Consider the following 21,687-nt stretch of genomic DNA (forward strand, 5'->3'; position numbering starts at 1 on the left):
CCCATATAGCTGTTACACATTAATATATATACTCTTCACTAGCCTATATTTTAATTGCACCTGTACCCAGACAAGTTGTTTACATAATTTTAGCGAGTAGTAAATTAGTTTAAAGGAAGTCCTTAGAGACCTCTGTATCTATATGTACTGAGTAACAGTAATTTAGGAAATGAGGGGCAGTGAAAGTGTTTAAAAAAAAAAGATCCCAGTTACTGAGAATGAATGAAACAGCAGCTTCTGCCTCTCACTCATTCATTACTTATGCCATTCACAAAACTACTACCATTCCTCTCCTTCCTCTGTAGTAAGAGGAGGGATCTTCGGTGTAAACAGTAACTAGTAATCAGTGAGACCTCTCAGATCAGCTCTGTACAGTATGTCTGTGTACTGAGCCATCCAAGGACGGTATGTCTGTACAGTATGTCTGGGTACTGAGCCATCCAAGGTTTCTGGGCCATCCAAGGACGGTATGCCTGTACAGTATGTGTACTGAGCCATCCAAGGGCAGTATGCCTGTACAGTATGTCTGTTGACGGAGCCATCCAAAGATTACTGGGCCATCCAAGGACGGTATGCCTGTACAGTATGTATACTGAGCCATCCAAGGACGGTATGCCTGTACAGTATGTCTGTGTACTGAGCCATCCAAGGATTACTGGGCCATCCAAGGACGGTATGTCTGTACAGTATGTCTGGGTACTGAGCCATCCAAGGACGGTATGTCTGTACAGTATGTCTGGGTACTGAGCCATCCAAGGATGGTATGTCTGTACAGTATGTCTGGGTACTGAGCCATCCAAGGATGGTATGTCTGTACAGTATGTCTGGGTACTGAGCCATCCAAGCACGGCTCGATACACAGAGACTAGCAGGTGTCCAGCGGCCATTTGTGGAACGACATTTTAAGCCACCTCCCCACTATTTGTTTTACAATACGGCGGTAGGGAGGTGGTCAATGTCCATAGTCTTTTCACTTTAACATCATCTCTGCAGAATTGACTTCAGTTGATGAACTCTGGTAAAATCCTGGATATTTTGGCTGGCTGACTAGTCAGTTTAAAGCTGATGACATTCAACTTATGGCAGAGGGCAGCTCTAGATAGAATCTCCTATAGTGCCTCCTTCATGGAGAAGATTCTAGACACATAAGATTTTATCTGGCTATTAAAAGTTTAAATCTTATTAAAATGGATTATAGCACATCATTGTTATCTGCTAGGTCTCTAGGTTTTTGTGTAGTTGGATCAATTAAAATAATTAGGTTACTGCACTGAACTGCTGACGAAGAAATTGATGAAACGCACGGCCTTATTACGCGGCCTTATTACGCGGCCTTATTAAATAAAGAGTTCCCAATTCTTCAGTGCCAATTCTTAAGTGCAGAACTGGTTAAAATTCACTTTGCCAAATTCAGACCTGTGTAAGCTAAATTAATAGGATCCTGCACTTAAAGCAGAACTCTGGGCAAAACATAAGTTAACCCTTGCAATGGGGGCCATCCCCGTATCGCAGCGGTTCAGTGCTCATTTTCAGCTTGGAGCAAAAATTACAAAGTTATACTCACCTGAATCTTGCAGCTGGCTTGCTCTTAAACCTGTCCTCGAAGCCTCTCTCCCACTCTGCTACAGCAGTCTAAAGTAATGTGAGTCAACACGTCCTATACAGTTTATAGGACGTGAGGACGCCAAGAGACATTCCAACGCTGGAGGAGGATACAGGCTGAAGGGACCGGTCTAGGAGCCAGGTGGCTGCGAGCTTCGGGTGAGTATAACTTTATTATTTTTGCTCCTAGATGAAAACGAGCACTGAACCCTTACAGTGCGGGGGTAGGTGTTTCTTTATGAAATAAAAACTCTTTAAAGGCCAGGTGTGTTATATTAGATTACATTGGGGAAAAAAAAGACCAAGGCCCATTACCTTCAAAAGATTCTCATACTTGTTTAATACTGTTAATGTAGAAAAAGTCAGTATGAAAACCTCAGTGCTGCCATTTCACCCTCATGGCAGGAATGGGATTCTTTCTTGGCTCTGCCAGTGTCAGTAATGTTAATGTGATCCTGTGACAGGTTGTGATGCTGGATGAACCCACCTCAGGAATGGACCCAGCTTCTCGCAGGGACACATGGGAGCTTCTGCGTCAGCACAAACATGACCGCACTCTCCTCCTTACCACACACTTTATGGATGAAGCAGATCTGCTGGGGGACCGAATCGCTATAATGGCCCAGGGCCAGCTTCAGTGCTGTGGATCTTCTCTCTTCCTCAAAAGGAAATATGGTGAGAAGGTGGAAAAGTAACTTTACCCAATCATTTATAGGATACAAGCAACAGTTGCCTGTGTAATATCATGATGTGTATTTGCCGGACCGCCAATGATGCACCAATATGACTGTTTATTTAAAGAACTTTTGTAGACCATATGAAAAATTATAGACTAAACCTTCCATTTGAGAGCAGGAACCACAGGTGCCAGTACCTACCTCCCCTGTCACTTGATTACCTGCAAGAGTATGCTAACCTGCCCGTACCTACAATGGCTTCCTGAAAATTAAACCGAGATATTCCTCCCCACTCTGCATCCCATAATGCAGTGTTTCAGCCTTTGCGACCTACTGAGAAGTGGGGGTATCCACGCTTCATCTTTTAAAAGTCTGTTTTTTATGTACTTGATACACTTTATTTAATCACTGCTGGCTTTAACCTGTCATAAAATAAAGGTACAAAGGTCTGCATATGCAAGAATTAGAGAACTGCACAAAAAAGATGCATCAATTTAAAGCAATCTAAATTCTAAATTGCAACACTACATTACTTCAATATTTAGCACTGCATATAATGAAAAGAGGACTGGGATTAAAAAAACAGTCCTACCATACATCTCAAATTGATTAAAATGACAGTAGCAGAAGAATGCAGTCTGTTTTTCCAGTATGGCTTTGGAATTTTAAACCTGATATCAGACTGGCAACTAAAATTGGCAATACCTCTTTTGAACCATGTTTTATAAATATTCCATTATAGCTGCTATCCAATGTCAGATTATATTTAAAGTGACACTAAACTCAGGAGTTAAATCTTAAAAATACATTCAAGTACCTGAACTATTAACAAAAATGTATCTTATTTGTGTATCGCTCGGCTGTAGATCCTCAAATCATCTCTGAATTGGTGCTGACACTGTCCTTCCTTCTGGAGGGTGGCTACTTTTGTTCCCCATGTTCACCGTGTGTGTGTTGTAAAGTAGTCACCGCTCCAAGCTCACTCCCGTGATGGACTACAATCTCAATACAAATTAGTAAACTAAACATGAGATTGTAGTCCATCACAGGAGTGAGCTTGGAGTGGTGACTACTTTGCAACATGCAGAGGGACCATGGGGAACAAAAGTAGCCCCCCTCCAGAAGGAAGGACAGTGTCAGCACCAATTCAGAGATGATTTGAGGATCTACAGCCGAGTGGAAGGTGACTCCTTTTGTTCCCCATGGTCCTTGTGTGTGTTGTAAGGTAGACACCATTCCAAGCTCACTCCTGTGATGGACTACTATCTCATTTTTAGTTTACTAATTTATATTGACATTGTAGTCCATCCTGGGAATGAGCTTGGAGCGGTGGCTACTTTACAACACACACAGGGACCGTGGGGAACAAAAGTAGCCACCCTCCAGAAGGAAGCACAGTGTCAGCACCAATTCAGAGATGATTTGAGGTTCTAAAGCTGAGTGATACACAAATAAGATACATTTTGGCATTTTCAAGATTTAACTCCTGTGTTTAGTGTCGCTTTAAAATCTAGAAATGAATACACTGTGATGTGTGAATGTCGGTTTTCTGCACTAAGGCTGTTCCAGTGTAATAATCTATTCTATGTTCAGGTGCTGGATACCATATGGTGATGGTGAAGCAGCCACACTGCCAGGTGGAAGAGATCACAGACCTTATTACCAGCTATGTGCCCAAAGCCATTCTAGAGAGCAATGCTGGGGCAGAATTATCATACATCTTACCCAAGGAGAATACCAACCAGTAAGTAGCCTGTTACCCAAGTTTGAGGATTATGCATACAGCTACAGTTACGTAGCGCTTGCTTATATTTGGAAATAGGAGGAGGGTAGGCCATGTTTAATAATAAAGCAGTAAAAAGCGGTGATGATGTACAAACACAATTGAAGCTTACCTATGATTAAAAAAATGAAAGCCCATATAAAACCAAAAGTTTCTTTTTTTTTTTTTTTTTTTTTTTTTTAGTGTGGTAAAGTAGAACCTCTGTCAGGTTTTTAGAGATATCTGTGTCCCTGTTGCAGAAAAATGTCCCCTCACTTCCTGATCTTGTCTACTAGCAAGTGTTTTTTTACTACTCTTGGCACCGTTTTTATAAAGGTTGCTCTCTTCCTCTCCCAGTGACCATACAGGAAATGAGGAGAAGTCTGGAGGATCCCTGCAGCAAGAACCTATGGATTGTTGCAGCAGGGAATCCCGGGTGTTTCCATACAGATGTGCCTGTTCAAGTTAATGACCGGCTGACAGCAACCGCATCTGTCAGGGCAGTCCGTATCTAATCATTCATGGTACGATTACCTGCAGTTTGTGATGTATGATTTCCACTGGACGCAGACAGATTGAATCCAGGCACAATCATCTATCCTGAACTGCAGGTAATTGTACCAGGCAGGTTCTTGCCACAGGAATCCCCAGCCGCACATTATAGCTCTGTGTGACTTTAGCCTTTAAGCCTAAATTCACTTTTGCTGAGGAAGAAAAAAACAATCCTTTCTGGTCAGCTACATCAACTACATACATATTTTGTAAGGATTTTGGCCTTCATTGTACAGTCCTACCTGCACTGACTGCTGCCATTCATACTAAAAGATGCACATTGATTCCACTTCCTTCCTGCTTCCTGAGTGCAGACTGGTATGGTCCAACTGTGATAATCATATTATCAATCCCAGTGTACTAATAAGAGAAATGCTAGTAGGCAACAGCAATGAGTTAATGACAAGCGCTGGAAATGACACTGTACACTTCTTTACCAAGGTAGAGTCACCCTTTTTTTTTTTTTCTTTTTTTTTTTAAGTACAGGCCCAATTTAACATCTGCAGGCTGGTTGTGGGTAAGAAGAGACTGACTGACTGGAGTCACTATGAATACTAGATTCTTTGTCTACTGTCCTTTTTAAGACAACATTGTTCCTCACATTAACAGTTCTCTCCTTGATCGCTGATAAACATCTGACAGTTCACATATACAGTATACACTTAGTGGCCAGATTATTATGACCACCCCATCAGTACTTCGTTGGGCCACGAGATGACTTCGTTGGGCCGCCTCGTGACTCCACGAGATGTTGAAAAGTGATGCGAGGAATCTGACACTGCACTGTTGTCCTTCTGTTGTCTTGTACCAGTCTTGCCACTCTCCGTTCTGCCCTTACATTGACTAGTCCCTGACGGCCACAATTTGCACGTTCAGACCCAGATTTTCGGCTGACAGTCCAGTCTTTAAACACTTTAACAACAGCTGCTCTTGAACATTTAACAAATTCTGCTGTTTTGCTGATAGTCGCTCCATGGCTCCGAATGCCAACAATCATCCCACGTTCAAATGCTGTTAAATCGCGTTGTTTACCCGTATCTTCAGGAAAAAAATCACTTCTACTGTTGTGGTAAACAACCTGCTTCCCTATTTATAATGGTCTGGCCCTCTATCAACTTCAGCGCGAAATTATAGCTAATTATAGCTAATTTGCCTGCAAACGTCAGGTGGTCATAATAATCTGGCCACTCGGTGTACATGGAGTTATTAGCTCTTTCCTAGAACAAAATCTTTATGTAAGATCTAACATTCCTTCTCCTGTTAGGTTTGAGCAACTCTTCTCGGAACTTGAGCACCGTAGGGGTGAGTTGGGTATTGCTAGTTATGGAGCTTCTGTCACCACAATGGAAGAAGTGTTTTTAAGGTGAGACATTCAGCTTCCATTCTCTACTTTTTTTGTGTGTGTGTTTACTGATACCAAAATATATCCTTGAAATGTAATTCTCTTTACAATTTACAGAGTAGGGAAACTAGTGGACAGCAGTCTGGACATACAGGCTATCCAGCTTCCGGCACTCCAGTACCAGCACGAGCGTCGAACTAATGACTGGGCAGCAGAGGAGTCCTGCTCCATGAGTGACTGCACCGAAGACAGTGGAACCCTTATTACTGAAGACTGTTCCAACATCAAACTTAATGGAGGGGTAAGAAGATCCGATGTGACATATTGCTGGTTTTATCACAAGTATTGGCTTATCTATGACAGCATCTTGTCAATGGCTGGATATTGTAGGTCAACTACATGCAAAACACATAAGTTGTGTCTTTGGATAAACTGTTTGTCTCTCATTCCTCAAATGTGACTTCTCTAACCTAGAACTTATTCTGGCAATGCAGAGACTTCTGTTTATACATAAACCATTACCCCCTGGGGGTTGTGTGATCTCAGGCAAAAGCAGATGCACCCAAATTCAATGATATTCAGAGCAGGTGCTGAAAACAGAAGGTGCTAGTTTAGCTTTTGTACATTTAAGTACAGAGATCACTTCAAAACATAGAAATAGGAAAAGCCTGAAAATCGGGTCTATTGAGGTCAAACCTATCTATTCTTAGCTGGCCTACAAAGCAAATGCTGTAAAATTGGTTTGGTCTTTTCCAATTCATATGTGAAAGGTACATGTCAGGATAGAAATATTGCTTACATATATTGAAGGAAAAATTTCCGGAGCTGTCTTCTTTATCTTTCCATTACTATTAGTGAACATGTATGTGCATGTTAGGTGGTGGGACAGCCCTGTAACTTGCACCTTTAAAAATAAGCAGCCCATTTTTTCATCCTGACAAGATGCTTTTCAACCCTTTTTCTGTTCAGTTCCATTTACTCAAAGAAAATAGTTAATCAATATTTTCTTTTTTTCTGTAGTTGTACCTATGGTGTCAGCAGTTTTATGCTCTCTTCATGAAGCGTGCTGCCTACAGCTGGAGGAATTGGAAGATGGTGGTGGGGCAGTTCCTGGTACCATTGGTATTCACAACATTGGCTCTCGTAGTAGCAAAAACATTCCCTGGACCTCAGGACTCTACAGCCCTAGTGATGAACTTGGTACCTTATGGGTATACAGCAGTGCCATACTCTCTGCCTCCCAATGCTTCTCTCTTGCTACAGAGCCTGGCAGAGAGCTTCAAAGAACAGTTTGATGAACGTTATGTGGTGCCACAAGAAGTTATAGGTGAGATTCCGGATGACCTGGTTTTTCAGACATTGCGAGAATGACTGCAGTGATAAGAGAAGTAGAAGAAAGGTGTGGGGTGCTGGATCTCCTAAAGCAGTCGTTGTTCTCTGACAGGTCTTAGGCAGTGTAGAGAGACTGATTATCTTTAGGCAGCTCTCCAAGGTGGCTGAAGGTCTGCTCTTTGCTCAAGTAGGGACTAGTTGTCCACAGAGGAATGTGCACAAAGCAGAACATATATAGTCCAGATTTAAACGACTTCAGAATCATGTATTATAACAACCCAATGTGTTTCAGGGGTTCAAAGGGTCCCCCTTCATCAGGGCTTAGTACTGTTGAACAAAGTATGTACTTGACAAAATCGGAGGGTTCTTGAGGGGTAATTGGTGTGATTGCTCCAGATGATGGATAAGCATCATAGATGCCTTAGTGATAATAGTTCACTCTATTTTAGTCTTTTCTCATTTCAAGAAAAGAGCCCTAATTTAAAGCAGAGAGCGAATCCCACGCTTCACTGGCTACCACATTGTTTAATCCACGCTATGCTGTGCAATTTACAAGTCAGTCATAAAATGCCGGCTGAGGTGTTGAGACTGTTTTTGCCCACAAAGTTCTCTTTACTTAACACTGCAGACAGAACTTTGTGATTGAAGGAGAGGCCGTCACATGATTTTGACATGTCATGTAACCGGGATCTACTCTCAGTGGCGTCACAAGGGGGGTGCGGCCCGCACCCGGGTGATACCATTGGAGGGGGTGACACCAAAATGACTTGCAGTCATTTTGGTGTCACCCCCCTCTTGAAAAGTCGGGCGCTCGATCATGGACAGTATCAGGAGAGAGGAGGGAACCCGGCGGCATACCTTATCCCGCCGGGTGACTGTCTCCTACTCTCTCTGCCGGCGTCCATCACCAAGATGGCCGCCGGCAGGTATCAGAATACGGCCGCGCGTGTCACCCAGCCTCGGGACGCCCCTGTCTACTCTTCCTGATTTTCTTCTTTTTCCATTCATTGGACTCCAGGGATATAACATAGCATTAATGCTCTCCACCTCGATTTTAAATTACACTTTCATTGTCCTTTTAGGTGACCTTGATGATTACCTCCTGGTTAAGGCTTCTGAAGAGGGTGCCTTGTTCGCAGAGCACTGTCTCTGTGCTGCAGAGATCCAGAGTGTTAATTCACGTGTCCACGTCATTGCCCGTTTTAACAACCAAGCCTTTCACGCCGTAGCTGCTGCTCTTGCTCTGGTCGATAATGCCCTGTTCAGGCTGGTTGCTGGCCCCAATGCCTCACTTTCGGTGACCAACTATCCCCAGCCACGGAACACTACAGAAACTGCACGGGATCAGCTGCTTGAGTAAGTGTGAGGGGAGCAAGATTAGATGGTACAGAATACTAGGATTTATAGAGAGCTAATATTTCACTACTGTACTGTCATGTCTGTAGTATTCATGATTGTTCAGGAAAATAAGCTTGGGGTGGGGGGCGCAGGTACTGGTTTGGGTCCTTATTTTTGAATGTAGGACTACAGTTCTGTTGGTAGGTGATGCCAACTACACTGATTATAACACACAGTGCAAGACTGTTGTCAATATTCCTGCGGATGCATTCACCCAGCTTATTTGATATTGCTTACAGGGGTCAGACTGGCTTCGCCATCGCCATCAACCTGCTGTATGGAATGGCCTCCTTAGCTAGCACATTTTCTCTGCTGCTTGTTGGAGAAAGAGCTGTGAAGTCAAAACATGTACAGTTTGTGAGTGGAGCTTCTTCCTTCAGCTATTGGTTGTCCGCCCTGACCTGGGACCTGCTCAACTTCGTAATCCCCTGTGCTCTGATGCTGGTAAGTGGACATTTGTCTATATCTGTACCCAAGATTACAGTAAACATAGCGGGAGTCTATTCTGTATTTTATAAGAGTATTTAGGAATGCTTGGGTAAATGGGTGTATTTATTCCTATTCGAGCTCCTTTCAGAGCAATGTGTGGAGAAAATGTTTATGATGATTTGCATTTTAATTTATTAGTCTAGTGTTCCCTTCATATAACACAGCAATATCTACACAACGCTGTATGACAGGGACGGACAAATTATTATGCAATTCAGGAGCCTGTCTGTCCAATCCAGGAGCAGGCCTTATGGACAACAACTAGAGAACCTTAAAAGTTGGGAGCCAGCTGTAATTTTTAAGGACCATTGGCTGCCTGGCTCCTGGGATTTGTCCAGCCCTACTGTGTGACAATATAAGGTAGAGCAACTATGCAGGACAGTAGATGGTACCACAGTGAGAAGATACAAAAGAACCGTGGCACATCATTGTGTGCAGCCTGGGTGTGGGACGTTGGGAGAGCAGTTACTGTGAAGGAATGCAAAAAGACATACACTGTTGTGGTTAGGTCAGATTGCTGATTGTGCATATTAGTAGGGACCTGCAGAAAAATGTATCAAGTTGTTTCCACTAAAACTGTGGCATTGGGTGTCGAACGTTTTCCTATGGGCTACGTGCCCACATAGGATGTCAAGACGTCAGGCGCCTGTCCGTGGTAAAACTGTGTGAATCACATAGGAACACTCAAACCAGAAGATCAGCTCCATTGGTGGATATCAAATTAAAAGGTTAATAAATATTTGTGTAATTTGTGATACCCTGGCCACTTATCAATTTGATGACCCAACCACGGTATGACATATTTTTTTTTCCAGTTTTGGATAGAGTGGTGACAGGTTAGAAGTGCTGTTATTGCTGTCTGTCCCCTGTTAGAAAGATTCACCCTTCCTTTCAGTCCTTGTGACAATGGTCACCAGGACAAATAAAGAAAGTGGCTCTCCCTAATGGATCACAGATGGCAATAGAAAGCTAAAAGGGGTTCTAGCCCCTCACCACTCTATCCAAAACTAAAAAGAAAGTTTTGACTTTAGATGCGCTTTAAGTTTGATGCTCCTAAAGAACCATACAATTTCTTACCTGCTGGAATGCTTTTGTATTCCCAGAGGCATCCCCGGGCTGGGTGTCACACGCTGGGATGTAATTACGCACATGTGCGGCGTCATGACGCACGCACACCTAACTGCAGGCGGCCATCTTGGTGATGGGATGCCGGCAGATAGAGGAGGGGACTTTTGTCAGGTGGGATAAGGTATGCCGCCAAGTCCCCCTTCTCTCGTGCAGCTGTCGGGCTCTCGGTCCATGACAGAGTACCCGACTTTTCAGAGGGGGTGACACCAAAATGACAGTCATTTCGGTGTCACCTCCTCTGATGGTGTCACCTGGTGCGGGCCGCACCCCCCTTGTGTCGCCACTGTATATTCCATATTTTTTATTTGTCTCCACTACATATCCATGAATGTCATTTTGCAGGACTTCTCATTTCCTGTTTATTTCACATGTCTAATTTCTACCCATTTTCACTGACAGGTGGTATTTCAGGCCTTCAGAGTCCGAGCGTATACAGATGATCATCACTTGGTGGATGTCATGATAATGTTACTGCTCTATGGCTGGGCTGTCATTCCCCTCATGTACTTGTTCAGCTTCCTGTTCACCTCCACCGCAACTGCGTACACCCGACTCACCATCTTCAACATTCTGTCTGGCACAGCCAGCTTCTTATCGGTCACTATCATGAGCATTCCAGGTGGGAACGCTACACTACACTTAACATACACCTGTCGTCCTAAGGAAATCTAGCAAAGAAAAATGATTCCTTGCTTCTTTTACTTTTAAGCTAGAAAAGAAATGTTAAGCCGCACCTCTCATAAGGTTCAGCAGGCCCCTTGTGCCATTCATCTATCTCTTTTTTTTTATTGTGGGAGAAGGAGAGCAAGTTCCATTAAAAACCTAAAACTATAACCACACTGGTTTTGGAGAGGTGAACCAAAAAGCTTCCCAATGAGCCAATACAAAGCACAGTAGAGCCTTAGTAAAAGAGAAGTTACCTACTTGTCCTTATGCTATCAAAGTTTCAAAAAAGAAAAGGTTTATTCCTCATTAGTGGGCAGTCATACAATTCTTATAGGCTTTGTGACCAGCTGAACGTCAATAAATCATAGATGCAGCCTAAGAGAGCCATTTATTCCAAAATGCATCCAGCTGTTTCCAGCTTGTTGACCATCCTCAGTGCAGTGAATGGAAACAGTGGCTTCTATGGAGCAGGGCTTGGAGAGCAACAGAAACATACAACCTTCTAGGTCAAGGTGAGTTGGGCAAAAGGGAACCAAAAAGCCTTTTAAGGCTCAAAAGCTTGAAGGAAGAAATGGAGCAATTGCTAAAACTTGTTGTCAGACCTAACATCACTTTCCAAAACATCTGTCCGTGTTAAATCGGACTCCCACAACCTAAAAGAGTCTGGGTAACATGTATACATAGGACTAGGGAATTTGTCAAACATTGCACTAAAGCCTCCATCAGTGGAGGGACATACATCTTCCATATCCTCCTCTTTCACAGCATTATATAACATGTATTACTACTACATTACAGGTATGCTTTAAAGTAGAGTTTAAACGTGATCAGTGCAGCTAGGCAGGCATAATAAGAGCCATGTCACACTGGTGATTCTGTTGCTAGCAAGAATTTGCCACAGTAGGGTTGCTGGAAGATACTGGGAGGACACCTGCTTTGTACTCTTCACCCCTCGCTGGCTTCAACAATGAGAAGTCTTTCCCTTGCTGCTGAAACCGAATAAAATCTAAATTGCTGACGAGAGAGCCTCACTTTGCTATATATATGTATGTATGTATGATTATATATATATATATATATATATATGTGTTTTATATATGTTTAAAAGCTAAATTTAGAGTGTCAGGTGGGAAGCCTTGGTTGTCTACAGGCAGGTGACATAGACATACATGGCTGCTAGAACTACATCTCCTGCAGATGTCATCAGCTCCCTTTTCTAGACAGTACAAGGGTAAAGCTTGGTGCAGCTACATGTAGCATGCAACTTAGAGGGTTCGTGCTCTTAGTAAATCTACATCCGTACATAAAGTTAGAGGGTGAAGAGGTGTCATGAGTTGTGGCATTTCAGCCTTACTTTTCTGCTGTCGCCTAATTGGAGTACGTGGACTTTTAACCCAGCTCACAAACCCTGATTACTGTGGGATTTTCTGATGCACTATAAGAAATAATCCACATGTATTTTAGGTCTTGGGACATTACTAATTATATGATTGTAATTTTTTTTTTCTGGCGTTTTACTTGGAAGCTGAATTCCAGGGAAAATAAAAACATACTCTCGCAGTCGGGTTGAATGCCAATTTTTGCCCAGGGTACCAAGAAAAATGACTTATTTACCCAATCCCTCACTCCTGCAAGCTCCCTCCACACTATGCGACTGCTTCCCAAAGCCTTATCGCTAAGGATTCTGTCCAGCAGTCACAAAAGGATGTCACCAAGTACAATGCAGGGCCCCCTGCAATGTACGTGGGGACGCCAAGGGACTGCCCTCAGCCCTGAGCATCAGAGAGAAGAGAAGAGTGCTAGCTGCTAGGGGAACAAGGGTAAGGTAAAACTAACATCCCCTGCACTGCAAGGGTATTTTTTTCTTTACCCCCGAGTTCTTCTTTAATTTACAATGGTCTATAGCTCTATAATAAAAAGTCCGTACCTTTTTAGATTAATCTTTTATTGTAATGCTTGGTGTCTAACCATTATTCACACTCTAATTGTTATTCACACTCTAATTGTGATTCCCATAACAGCCCTTGGCCTGGTGGACCTGTCTCGCACCCTGGACCTCGTATTTTTGGTGCTCCCCAATTATTGTCTGGGACGAGCGTTTAGTAACTTCTACGAAAACTACCACTTCCTGCAGTTCTGCACTTCCTCTATACCAACTGAATTTGTCTGCAAACTCCTGAGTGAGTAACAAGAATCTATCGCCAGTCACCTTTAGGCATGTATGTATGTATGTATGTATGTATGTGTGTATGTATTATATAGTGTTGATTGTGTGAGCCAAAAATAAGGCTTACTCTTGTATTAATCCAATGTAACTCTGATATTACTTTCCAGATATTACCTACCAAACAAATTACTTCTCTTTCTCTCAACCGGGAGTGGGTCGTTATTTGACATCTATGACCATCCAGGGCCTGGCCTTCCTGTGTCTCCTCTTCCTTATCGAGAGCCAAATCCTCTGCCAGCTTTGGCAGTGCAGACGACGTTACTGGGTACAATACCACTGATTTGTTAAACTAATATGGACTTGATTTATGATTGTTTGTTTGATTAAGATGCATAGTTAAAGGAGACCTATGAGGTGAGTGAAAATCACTCATCCTCATAGCTCGAGCCGACGTGTGACAATGAAACACTCACACGTCAGCTCAATAGATCGGGAGGTGAGCGAACACATACCGTCACTCGCTCACTTCTGGATCAGCTCCCTGCAGAGAGCGGTGACTGTCAGTCATCGCTCCACAAAGGGATTCCCTTGCTCTCCGCTCCGATCCTCCAGCACTGACTGGAGGAATGGAAGGGGGAGGGGGCGGGTACAGCTGGCTCTGCCTCTAGATAGGCAGAGGCCGGCTGTCGCTCATGCAGGTGTGTGGATCTCGACAGTAATGTCGGGATCCGTCCCGGCTGCAGCGGTCTCGGTATACTGCGAGCTGTAGCTCCGCGATATACTGAGCTTTGGGTCACGGGAGGAGGTTAGTATATGTCCTCCCGTGACCCTTTAGAGAACTATGGGGAAAAACACTTACCCCATAGTTCTCCTTTAACTGGTGGGTCACTGATATAACCAGCATCTCAAACTGAAAAAAATTGAATATCTATTGAATACATTTATAACATGATTGGTCAGAACAGGCCCAGAATACTATTCTTGCATTTGTCAGTATCTTCCTCGAATAGTTGGTCAATTTTCTTACTTCTTCTGTTAGAGAAACATTTCTGAACATAAACGGGACATGCACTTCCTGCTGAGTACCACTAGAGGGAGCAGAACATTTGTTTCTGTGGGCATAGACTGTGCAATTCTGAATTCTGCTGTTTAGGCCAACTTCATCTATTCAAAGAAATCAAATAATACATTATATATAATTTTGTTTGTTTGTTAGGTACGATCATTTGAAATGAATGCCTTGGTATACCTTGTGTATATTTTGTTCAGCCAATCATATTTTGTTAAACGCACATTTTGTTACACACACTTACACAACGCATGTGCGTTAAATTTTGTTGCTTGTATCATAATTCCATCTCTCTTCACCTTCTGTTTTTTTTCAGTCTGCACCCCTAGAATCTCCAGTCACTCCCCCAGAGGACAGAGATGTAGCAGATGAGAGGAAGAAGGTGTTGGAGTCTCCTGTGGAGGATATATCTGCACTCAGCAGCCCTCTAGTAATCAGGGAGCTCAGTAAGGTGAGGCCAGGGCAGTGGGGTCATTTTCTGATAATTCAGTGAAATAATAAGAATTCTTTTAAAACGCGAATGTGTCTATGAAGGTTTTTGTCTATCAACTTCATGGCATAGTTAGTGTTTAGCACCATTAAATGGATGTATTTTTAATGTTGAATGTTGTACACTTCTACCTCATCATTGCAGAACAAATCCAGCTAAATGTCACCAACTACTACTAGCTAATGCCAATGTGACCATTTACCTTTTATTCAGCTATTGTATGAAAGCTGTGTCCTCCCAATATTTGTATGTGATTCATTTTGAGGTGCTCTGGCTTTCTCCCACAAACCAAAGGTTAATTGGCTACTTCTCTAGCTGGTCCTAGTGTGTATGAGTGGGGTATGAACATTAGATGGCGAGCTCTTGCAGGGGATGGACAGGGGCTGATCTGAATTGCTCTATGTACACTGAAAATTCAGTGTTCTATAAATGCAGGATATTATTAATCAGAAATATGAGAGGGGATTGGCTGACGTCTACAGGTAAAGTAAAAAAAGGCACATTGGAACACTGGAAGTAAAATTTGTATTTTCTGGATCTTATCTGAACACTGATTGAAAAAATTGTGCTTTAACTTGGTAAAATCTTGTGCTTTAACTTGGTAAAATCTTATTTTTAAGGTGTACGGTCGCCGTGACTTTGTCCTTGCTGTCGACCGCATGTCTCTAGCTGTCAGCCGAGGGGAGTGCTTTGGGTTGCTTGGCTTTAACGGAGCTGGTAAGACCACCACATTCCGCATGCTGACTGGAGATGAAACTGTCAGCTCTGGGGACGCATACATTGACGGACATAGCATCCTGCACAACCTGAACAAGGTGATTTTAATCATACTGTGTGTATGTATGTGTGTGTTTTTGCAGAGCAAATTTGATGCTTAATGTAATGTGCAGCACTGCCAAGCAGGAAGCAGAGCTTTGATTATGTAATGAGTAAATATGGCTGCCCCCCTGTACATATATGTACATATATATATCTATATATAGATATATATATTTCACAAACTGTACTGTTGTTTAAAGCCTTAGTACACATTGATAGGGTCATCATATCAAGCTGATCACTTTCTGTTCCTAGGCTCAGCAGCGGATTGGCTATTGTCCTCAGTTTGACCCCCTACTAGAACACATGACGGGTCGGGAAACTTTGTTCATGTATGCTCGCCTGAGGGGTGTCCCAGAGAACTACATCTCCAGCTGTGTAGAGAACATGCTGCGTGGTTTGCTTCTGGAGGCTCATGCCAACAAGCTGGTGCGGCAGTTCAGGTAAGGAGCATGGGATACATAAAACAAAGCTTAATGTCCATGTAAAGCTTCTATTTTTTTTCTTCTTAATGGTAAATGCAGCTGGGAAGCTGGGTTTCTTCTGCACCCTTCTGGGCAGTGCTGAAGGGGGCAGGAAGAACTGGGCAGTACTTTACATCAGTTCTCTAAGATAGACCAAGGTGCTGTCAATCTTAAGGACTGTGAGCAGAGCTAGGTGTGGCTGTTCACTGATTAGGCTTTAAACTATGCCAATATCTAAGCAGCTTTAGTGGCAGCAAGGGTGACTACGCTGCAGTGATTTTATTGCAGAATTTTATTGCAGGAGAAAGAGCATTGTCACCCTATCAAGGGAAGTGCCCATTCAGTGGGTCTATGTTCCAGGAGGTACTTAAAAAAAGAGCTTGGTGTTACTGATATGGGCAGCCTACCTCACATGTGGGACCATAATTCTACTTTAAAATATAACTAAAGGCAGAACTTTTATTTTTTAAATTTGGATAGAGTGGTGAGGGGTTAAAACCCCCAAATCAGTGTAGTAGTGTGCATGGCCAATGGTGACAGTGTATAAATCTAAGGCAGAAATAGGCAGCACTCCTTAAACAGTATGCAATAAAAGCAGAGGTGTTGGTAGCATATATTTGCAGCAGAACTAGGGGCCGCACTATACAGAGGGGCCTTGATGGGGCAGCGTGGCTTCCACATAGATGTGCTGCAAATATATTCTACTAATACCTCTGCATTTAATACATAGTCTTTAAGGAGTGCTGACTATTTCTGCTTTAGGTTTTTATTGCTGTCTGTGTCCCTGTTTGGGAGATTCGCTCCCTCTAATTGTCCTGATCACCAATGTCACCAGGATAGAAAGTGAGGGGGAATTCACAAATTTGAGTTGCCACCAGAAGAGGAATAGAGGGAATCTTCCAATGGGGACACTTGTTCCTGTGACAGCTGTCTAAGAAGGCATTTCCCTCACATTGTAAATATATCCTCTCACTTCCTGTGGCATCTACAGAATAGGAAGTGAAGGAAAATCTCACGAATTAAACACAGCAGGCAATAAAAAAGAATGGAAGCGGGTTTAACCCTCCCTGAGCTTGGAGCGGTGGCTACTTTACAACATACACAGGGGCCATGGGGAACAAACGTAGCCACCCTTCACACAGGCTTGCTATCTGGACACAGCGCTGTCAGCATCTGATACAGTGGGGTTGATTTACTAACCTTCTAAACACACCACAAACAAGTATACACCTCTGTAGTGTGTTCCCTCCCAGCATGATCTATTGGTGGAATCTAGACACCTTTGTAGTGTGTACACACCCAGCAGGTGTGTTGTGCAAAGCCAAGCATGAATTGCAAGGTGATGTTGTGTAAATTAGCTCTATGTTGTGTTGCTTGCGTTGATGAATGCAGGAATGTAAATGCATGAGCTAACCATTTTTGTCTAAACTGTAAAGCAGCATTATATATGCATCATGTGCATGATTTTTCCATATATGGCATTAGTGGAAATATGCTTTTAGAGACTTTTTGGTTGATAAATACGTTTTGCTGTGTAAAAATCACACGTACCTGGTGCGTGCGTGTGTGTAGGTTAGTAAATCACCCCCAGTGGCTCTATCCTGAGGATATCTGACCAATTCCCTCAATACCCATTCTTTATTTGCATTTCGACTTCTACACATCAGATACTTTTGTACATTTAAGTGAAATGGTGAATACATTTGACCTGCTACACTATGCCAGTGCGCTTCTGTGCCCTTGTTTTCTAATCCTCACACTTGAGAATCTCTGTCATTGTACAGTACTACAAAACAAGAAGCAGAGCCTCCATTTGTAATGGCTGCCCCAATGCACACTGGAGCCCCAGAAATGTCTATGCAAATAGCATTGTTTCCCTTTTGCTGCTATTGGGTAATATATGTCATCCATTTGTCTGCTCCTAGTGGTGGGAACAAGAGGAAGCTCAGCGCCGGCATTGCTCTAATTGGAGGTCCACCAGTCATTTTCATGGATGAGCCATCCACTGGAATGGACCCTGTAGCTCGAAGGTTGCTGTGGGATGCTGTAACCAGAACACGGGAAAGTGGGAAAGCTGTGATCATAACCTCTCATAGGTGAGGATATTGGAAATTACTGATGCTCAGGTGAAAGCTGAATCCTAGAAATGACCTTTCAAAACTGCTTTTCTCCTTCCCATAGCATGGAGGAGTGTGAGGCTCTTTGTACGCGGCTCGCCATCATGGTGAACGGTCAGCTAAAGTGCCTCGGGAGCCCCCAGCACCTAAAAAGCAAATTTGGCAGCGGTTACACATTGCTTGCCAAGACTTCCAGAGAAAAGGATGACCTGAAAGGCTTCAAAGACTTTGTAGAGACTGTCTTCCCAGGTGAGTGTTCAATATTCCGCAACTACAACTATGATATGTTATAGTAGTTATGGTCCTAACTTAAAGATGACATAAAACAGAGCAAATGTAAGGCAGAGATCCATTTGAGATGGCCAACAATTAGACCCTTTATTAGTGGATAATAGAAGTGAGTTCTCCAGGTTCAGGACAGTAGGCTGAAAACTCGCTTGTCAGATGTGTTTTCTATTAAAATTAATGCAACTGCATCAACACATAAACACACCTTATTACATGCATGGTTATGCTGTGCACAGTGCATTGCAATGTGCCATTTATTTTGTTGCATTTCCATTGACTTCGATGAAAACCATGTCTGGCAACATCAGACAAATGTGTTTCCAGCTTTAGACACTGTTTTTTTAGTGTTCTGTTCACCAATTCTTGGCCTTTCCCTGAGTGTTGTAATTCATGGCCTTTTTCTGGCTTTAAAGCCTAATTCTACCCTCCCATTAGACTGTATATACAGGAAAAAAAGGGGTTGTTCTACTCTTTATCTAACTGGCAAGTGCTGCAGCAAGGGTTAAAATACCTGTGTTGCAGCACTCTGGAGAAGTCTGACTCGGCTGTCCCAGAAAGCAGTTGGCTGGCTCTCCTGTGGCGAACAGTGCACCAATTAACAGCGCTCTTCCACCCCTGAGCAGCGCTTTTGACTAGTGCACTGCTCAGGGGTGGGGTTGGGGAGTCAGATAATAGGAGAGCCAGCCTGCTGCTTTTAAGAGAGCCACGGTCCACAATCCAGTTTGCTGGATCAAATCACCAGACCTGAACTATAACCTGACCATGAGAGCCTTCCCTACTGGACCCTAGCGAACATCTGCGACCAACCATCAGATCAGTAGCTTTTACACAGAGGGATTCTTTAGTGTGTACAGAGAGTGCCAATCCATACTGAAGAGGAAAGGAAGAGTTGGCTGCACACAGCACACTACTACAAGGTTGGCCAAATCGCATAGGGTACCAGAGTCATGGGTTAGCCACTGTGTTGCCAGCCACCATTCTTGGTAGATATTGACCTATTCTAATAAGCATGTGCAGGCACCTTTATGGTTTTAGGAGATTCATCTTTGCTGAAATGTTTTCTTTATTATTAACACAGCCCTTTTGTTGTCACCTGCAGGCAGTCTGCTAAAGCATGAGCACCAAGGTATGGTTCATTACCACATAACAAACCAGGATCTGACCTGGGCCCAGGTAAGAGTACATGGCCATTGGCTGCACCACCCCCAGTATTGTTAAACTATACTCCAGTCCCCTTGCTATGGCTTCTTCTTCTCTGTGGCTTTTAGTTAATCTGTGAACCATGACTAGACACTCCACATTCCTTATGGTGCCCTATGACCAGTTAGGTCATTTTAGATTAGCACCACACTGAGAGAATACAGGGACAAAGTGAATCTGTCACCTGTCCAGTGCAAACCCATTTGGGTCTTGTGAACTTTTATTTTAAATCTCTAAACTCTTGGACTTTGCTAAATGAGAAGCAGCCTGATTTGTGTCTAATTTCGTCACCGATTTGATTTGCTTGGTAAATGTCCCTTTGTGTGGAAATCTGGACATTAGACCCAGCCATTGGCATGTTTTAGGCAGCATAATGCTACTTTTGACCACTGAATGGGGTGGAGGGTCATTTACAAAACAGGCTCATGCCAGTTTATTGATTGCCTGTTGCACTCTCTTCCCCCAGTGACTAGACCATTAGGACTTCTTTTTCTACACATTCTGGCCTGACTGAAAACACAGTAAAGCCCGGATTTAACTAGTCTCATCCTCGTCTTAGGTATTTGGGATCCTGGAAAAGGCCAAGGAGAAGTTTGATCTGGAGGATTACTGTGTAAGCCAGATCACACTGGAGCAAGTCTTCCTGAGCTTCAGCCACTTCCAGCAACCACCTGAAGTTGGCTTCATATAGGATGACCTCTTGGTAGAGGAAGCTGGAGATGTTTCGCAGAAGAGGCTGGGATACATTCCTCCTCTGACAGCAGACAGCCGGCTGTCTAATCTTAACAATGACATTCGTTCTGTCTTCATTTCCTGTGTGTCGCTCCGGGATTGTCAACCTTCATCAGTGTCTCCATCCAGGAATTTCTCTGTGGTCTTCAAGGACATCACCTTTCCACAGTTGAAATTAGTTTGTCTACGTATGTCTAAACATTTCAGTTATGACCTTCCTCCGTCCACGTCAAACCGGGCCTTGATTTTTGGCAACTCCCAGCAAGAGCTTCATGAGAACAAAACACTTTGTCATTTTGTCTCGAGGATTTTGATTTCTTGCTGGGCTTATGATAATGATGACCAACGTCCACCAGTGCCTCCTCTTTCCTACATTTTATATGGTGTGTAACCTGGTGATCTCTTGTCCCATCATCCTCAGCGCAATGGGTATGGCCGCGCTGAAGACTTACCACGGAGGTTTGCACTCCCTAATCCCAGAGGCATTGGACCGTGAAATGATTGTGACGTTTTAATGTTTTAATGTTGGAATGAAAGAAAACCTGCCTCACACTACGAAGAGTCAAAATAATGCAAATTTTTTTTTTTTTAGTTGGACACTTTAAGCTGAAAGGGAGTAAAACAAAGAAGGGATTTCTGGGTAGAAAATCACAAGGACTGAAATGCAAAGTTTGAGTGTTTGTATTGATGGATGCTGTTCTGAATGTACAAGCGGCAGTGTCCCTGCTCCCCCACAGTGCCTTACTGCTCCGTCAGTGCCCCAGGAGAGGTGCTGGGAGCTTTAAGGAATATCTGCTTTAATTTAAGAGAGTTCAAATTAAATTGTATACCCTTTAACCACTTTCAGGGGCTTTGGAAAGGCCAAGTCCAGCCGGAACTGATATGTCTGCTTTTGGGTAGACAACCACAAGTTAAATCGCCCTCCAGCTCCTTTTATCTATTTTGACCTGTAGACTCCCCCACTCCATCCTCTTCCTGCAACCGCTCTTCTGGGTTGAATGACACCCATGCCATTTATCCCACTTCCTGCAAACCTGGGGTGTCGTGGACACGCGTCCTGGGGATGTGTCATAAGGCTGACTGGGGCTCACAGTACTACCGCACACAAAGGCAATACGTGAGCACTGTTCTGTGCAGTGGTAAGGACCACCCCCTGACAGAAGAAGGAGGACCCCACTGGTCACGTGACCGGTCAGAAGCTGCTAAAAAGGCATGTATCCTGCACATTATTTTTCAATAATACATGCGTGGGAGGCTTTAGAAAAGGTTAGGGGGGACTTGGGCTTTTAAACAAGAAATCTGATTGGTTGCTACGAGCAACCACTCTTTGAAGAACGAAATTGCCCCTGGAGTCTTAGAGTACACCAAGAAGACAGCAAAGAGATTCAACCCA

The 21,687-nt window shown here is 43.3% G+C and overlaps 1 protein-coding gene across 1 annotated transcript in view; it reads left to right on the forward strand.

Annotated features, from left to right (window-relative positions):
• The window catches only part of ABCA3 (ATP binding cassette subfamily A member 3), a 56,236-nt gene extending 35,938 nt beyond the window's left edge, over positions 1–20,298 (forward strand). Inside the window, exons 15-31 of the mRNA XM_018552378.1 lie at positions 2,067–2,277; positions 3,873–4,023; positions 5,858–5,956; positions 6,053–6,236; positions 6,956–7,262; positions 8,350–8,623; positions 8,905–9,109; positions 10,682–10,901; positions 12,970–13,128; positions 13,283–13,440; positions 14,501–14,635; positions 15,295–15,489; positions 15,749–15,936; positions 17,883–18,053; positions 18,139–18,323; positions 19,462–19,535; positions 20,122–20,298. Coding sequence (XP_018407880.1) covers positions 2,067–2,277; positions 3,873–4,023; positions 5,858–5,956; positions 6,053–6,236; positions 6,956–7,262; positions 8,350–8,623; positions 8,905–9,109; positions 10,682–10,901; positions 12,970–13,128; positions 13,283–13,440; positions 14,501–14,635; positions 15,295–15,489; positions 15,749–15,936; positions 17,883–18,053; positions 18,139–18,323; positions 19,462–19,535; positions 20,122–20,253 — 3,048 coding nt within the window. The 3' untranslated portion in view covers positions 20,254–20,298. The remainder of the gene's footprint in view (positions 1–2,066; positions 2,278–3,872; positions 4,024–5,857; positions 5,957–6,052; positions 6,237–6,955; positions 7,263–8,349; positions 8,624–8,904; positions 9,110–10,681; positions 10,902–12,969; positions 13,129–13,282; positions 13,441–14,500; positions 14,636–15,294; positions 15,490–15,748; positions 15,937–17,882; positions 18,054–18,138; positions 18,324–19,461; positions 19,536–20,121) is intronic.
• Positions 20,299–21,687: the final 1,389 nt, after the last annotated feature.

This window comes from Nanorana parkeri, unplaced genomic scaffold (genome assembly GCF_000935625.1).
Source record: "Nanorana parkeri isolate BGI_ZX_2015 unplaced genomic scaffold, ASM93562v1 scaffold85, whole genome shotgun sequence".
Taxonomy (NCBI): Eukaryota; Metazoa; Chordata; class Amphibia; order Anura; family Dicroglossidae; genus Nanorana; species Nanorana parkeri.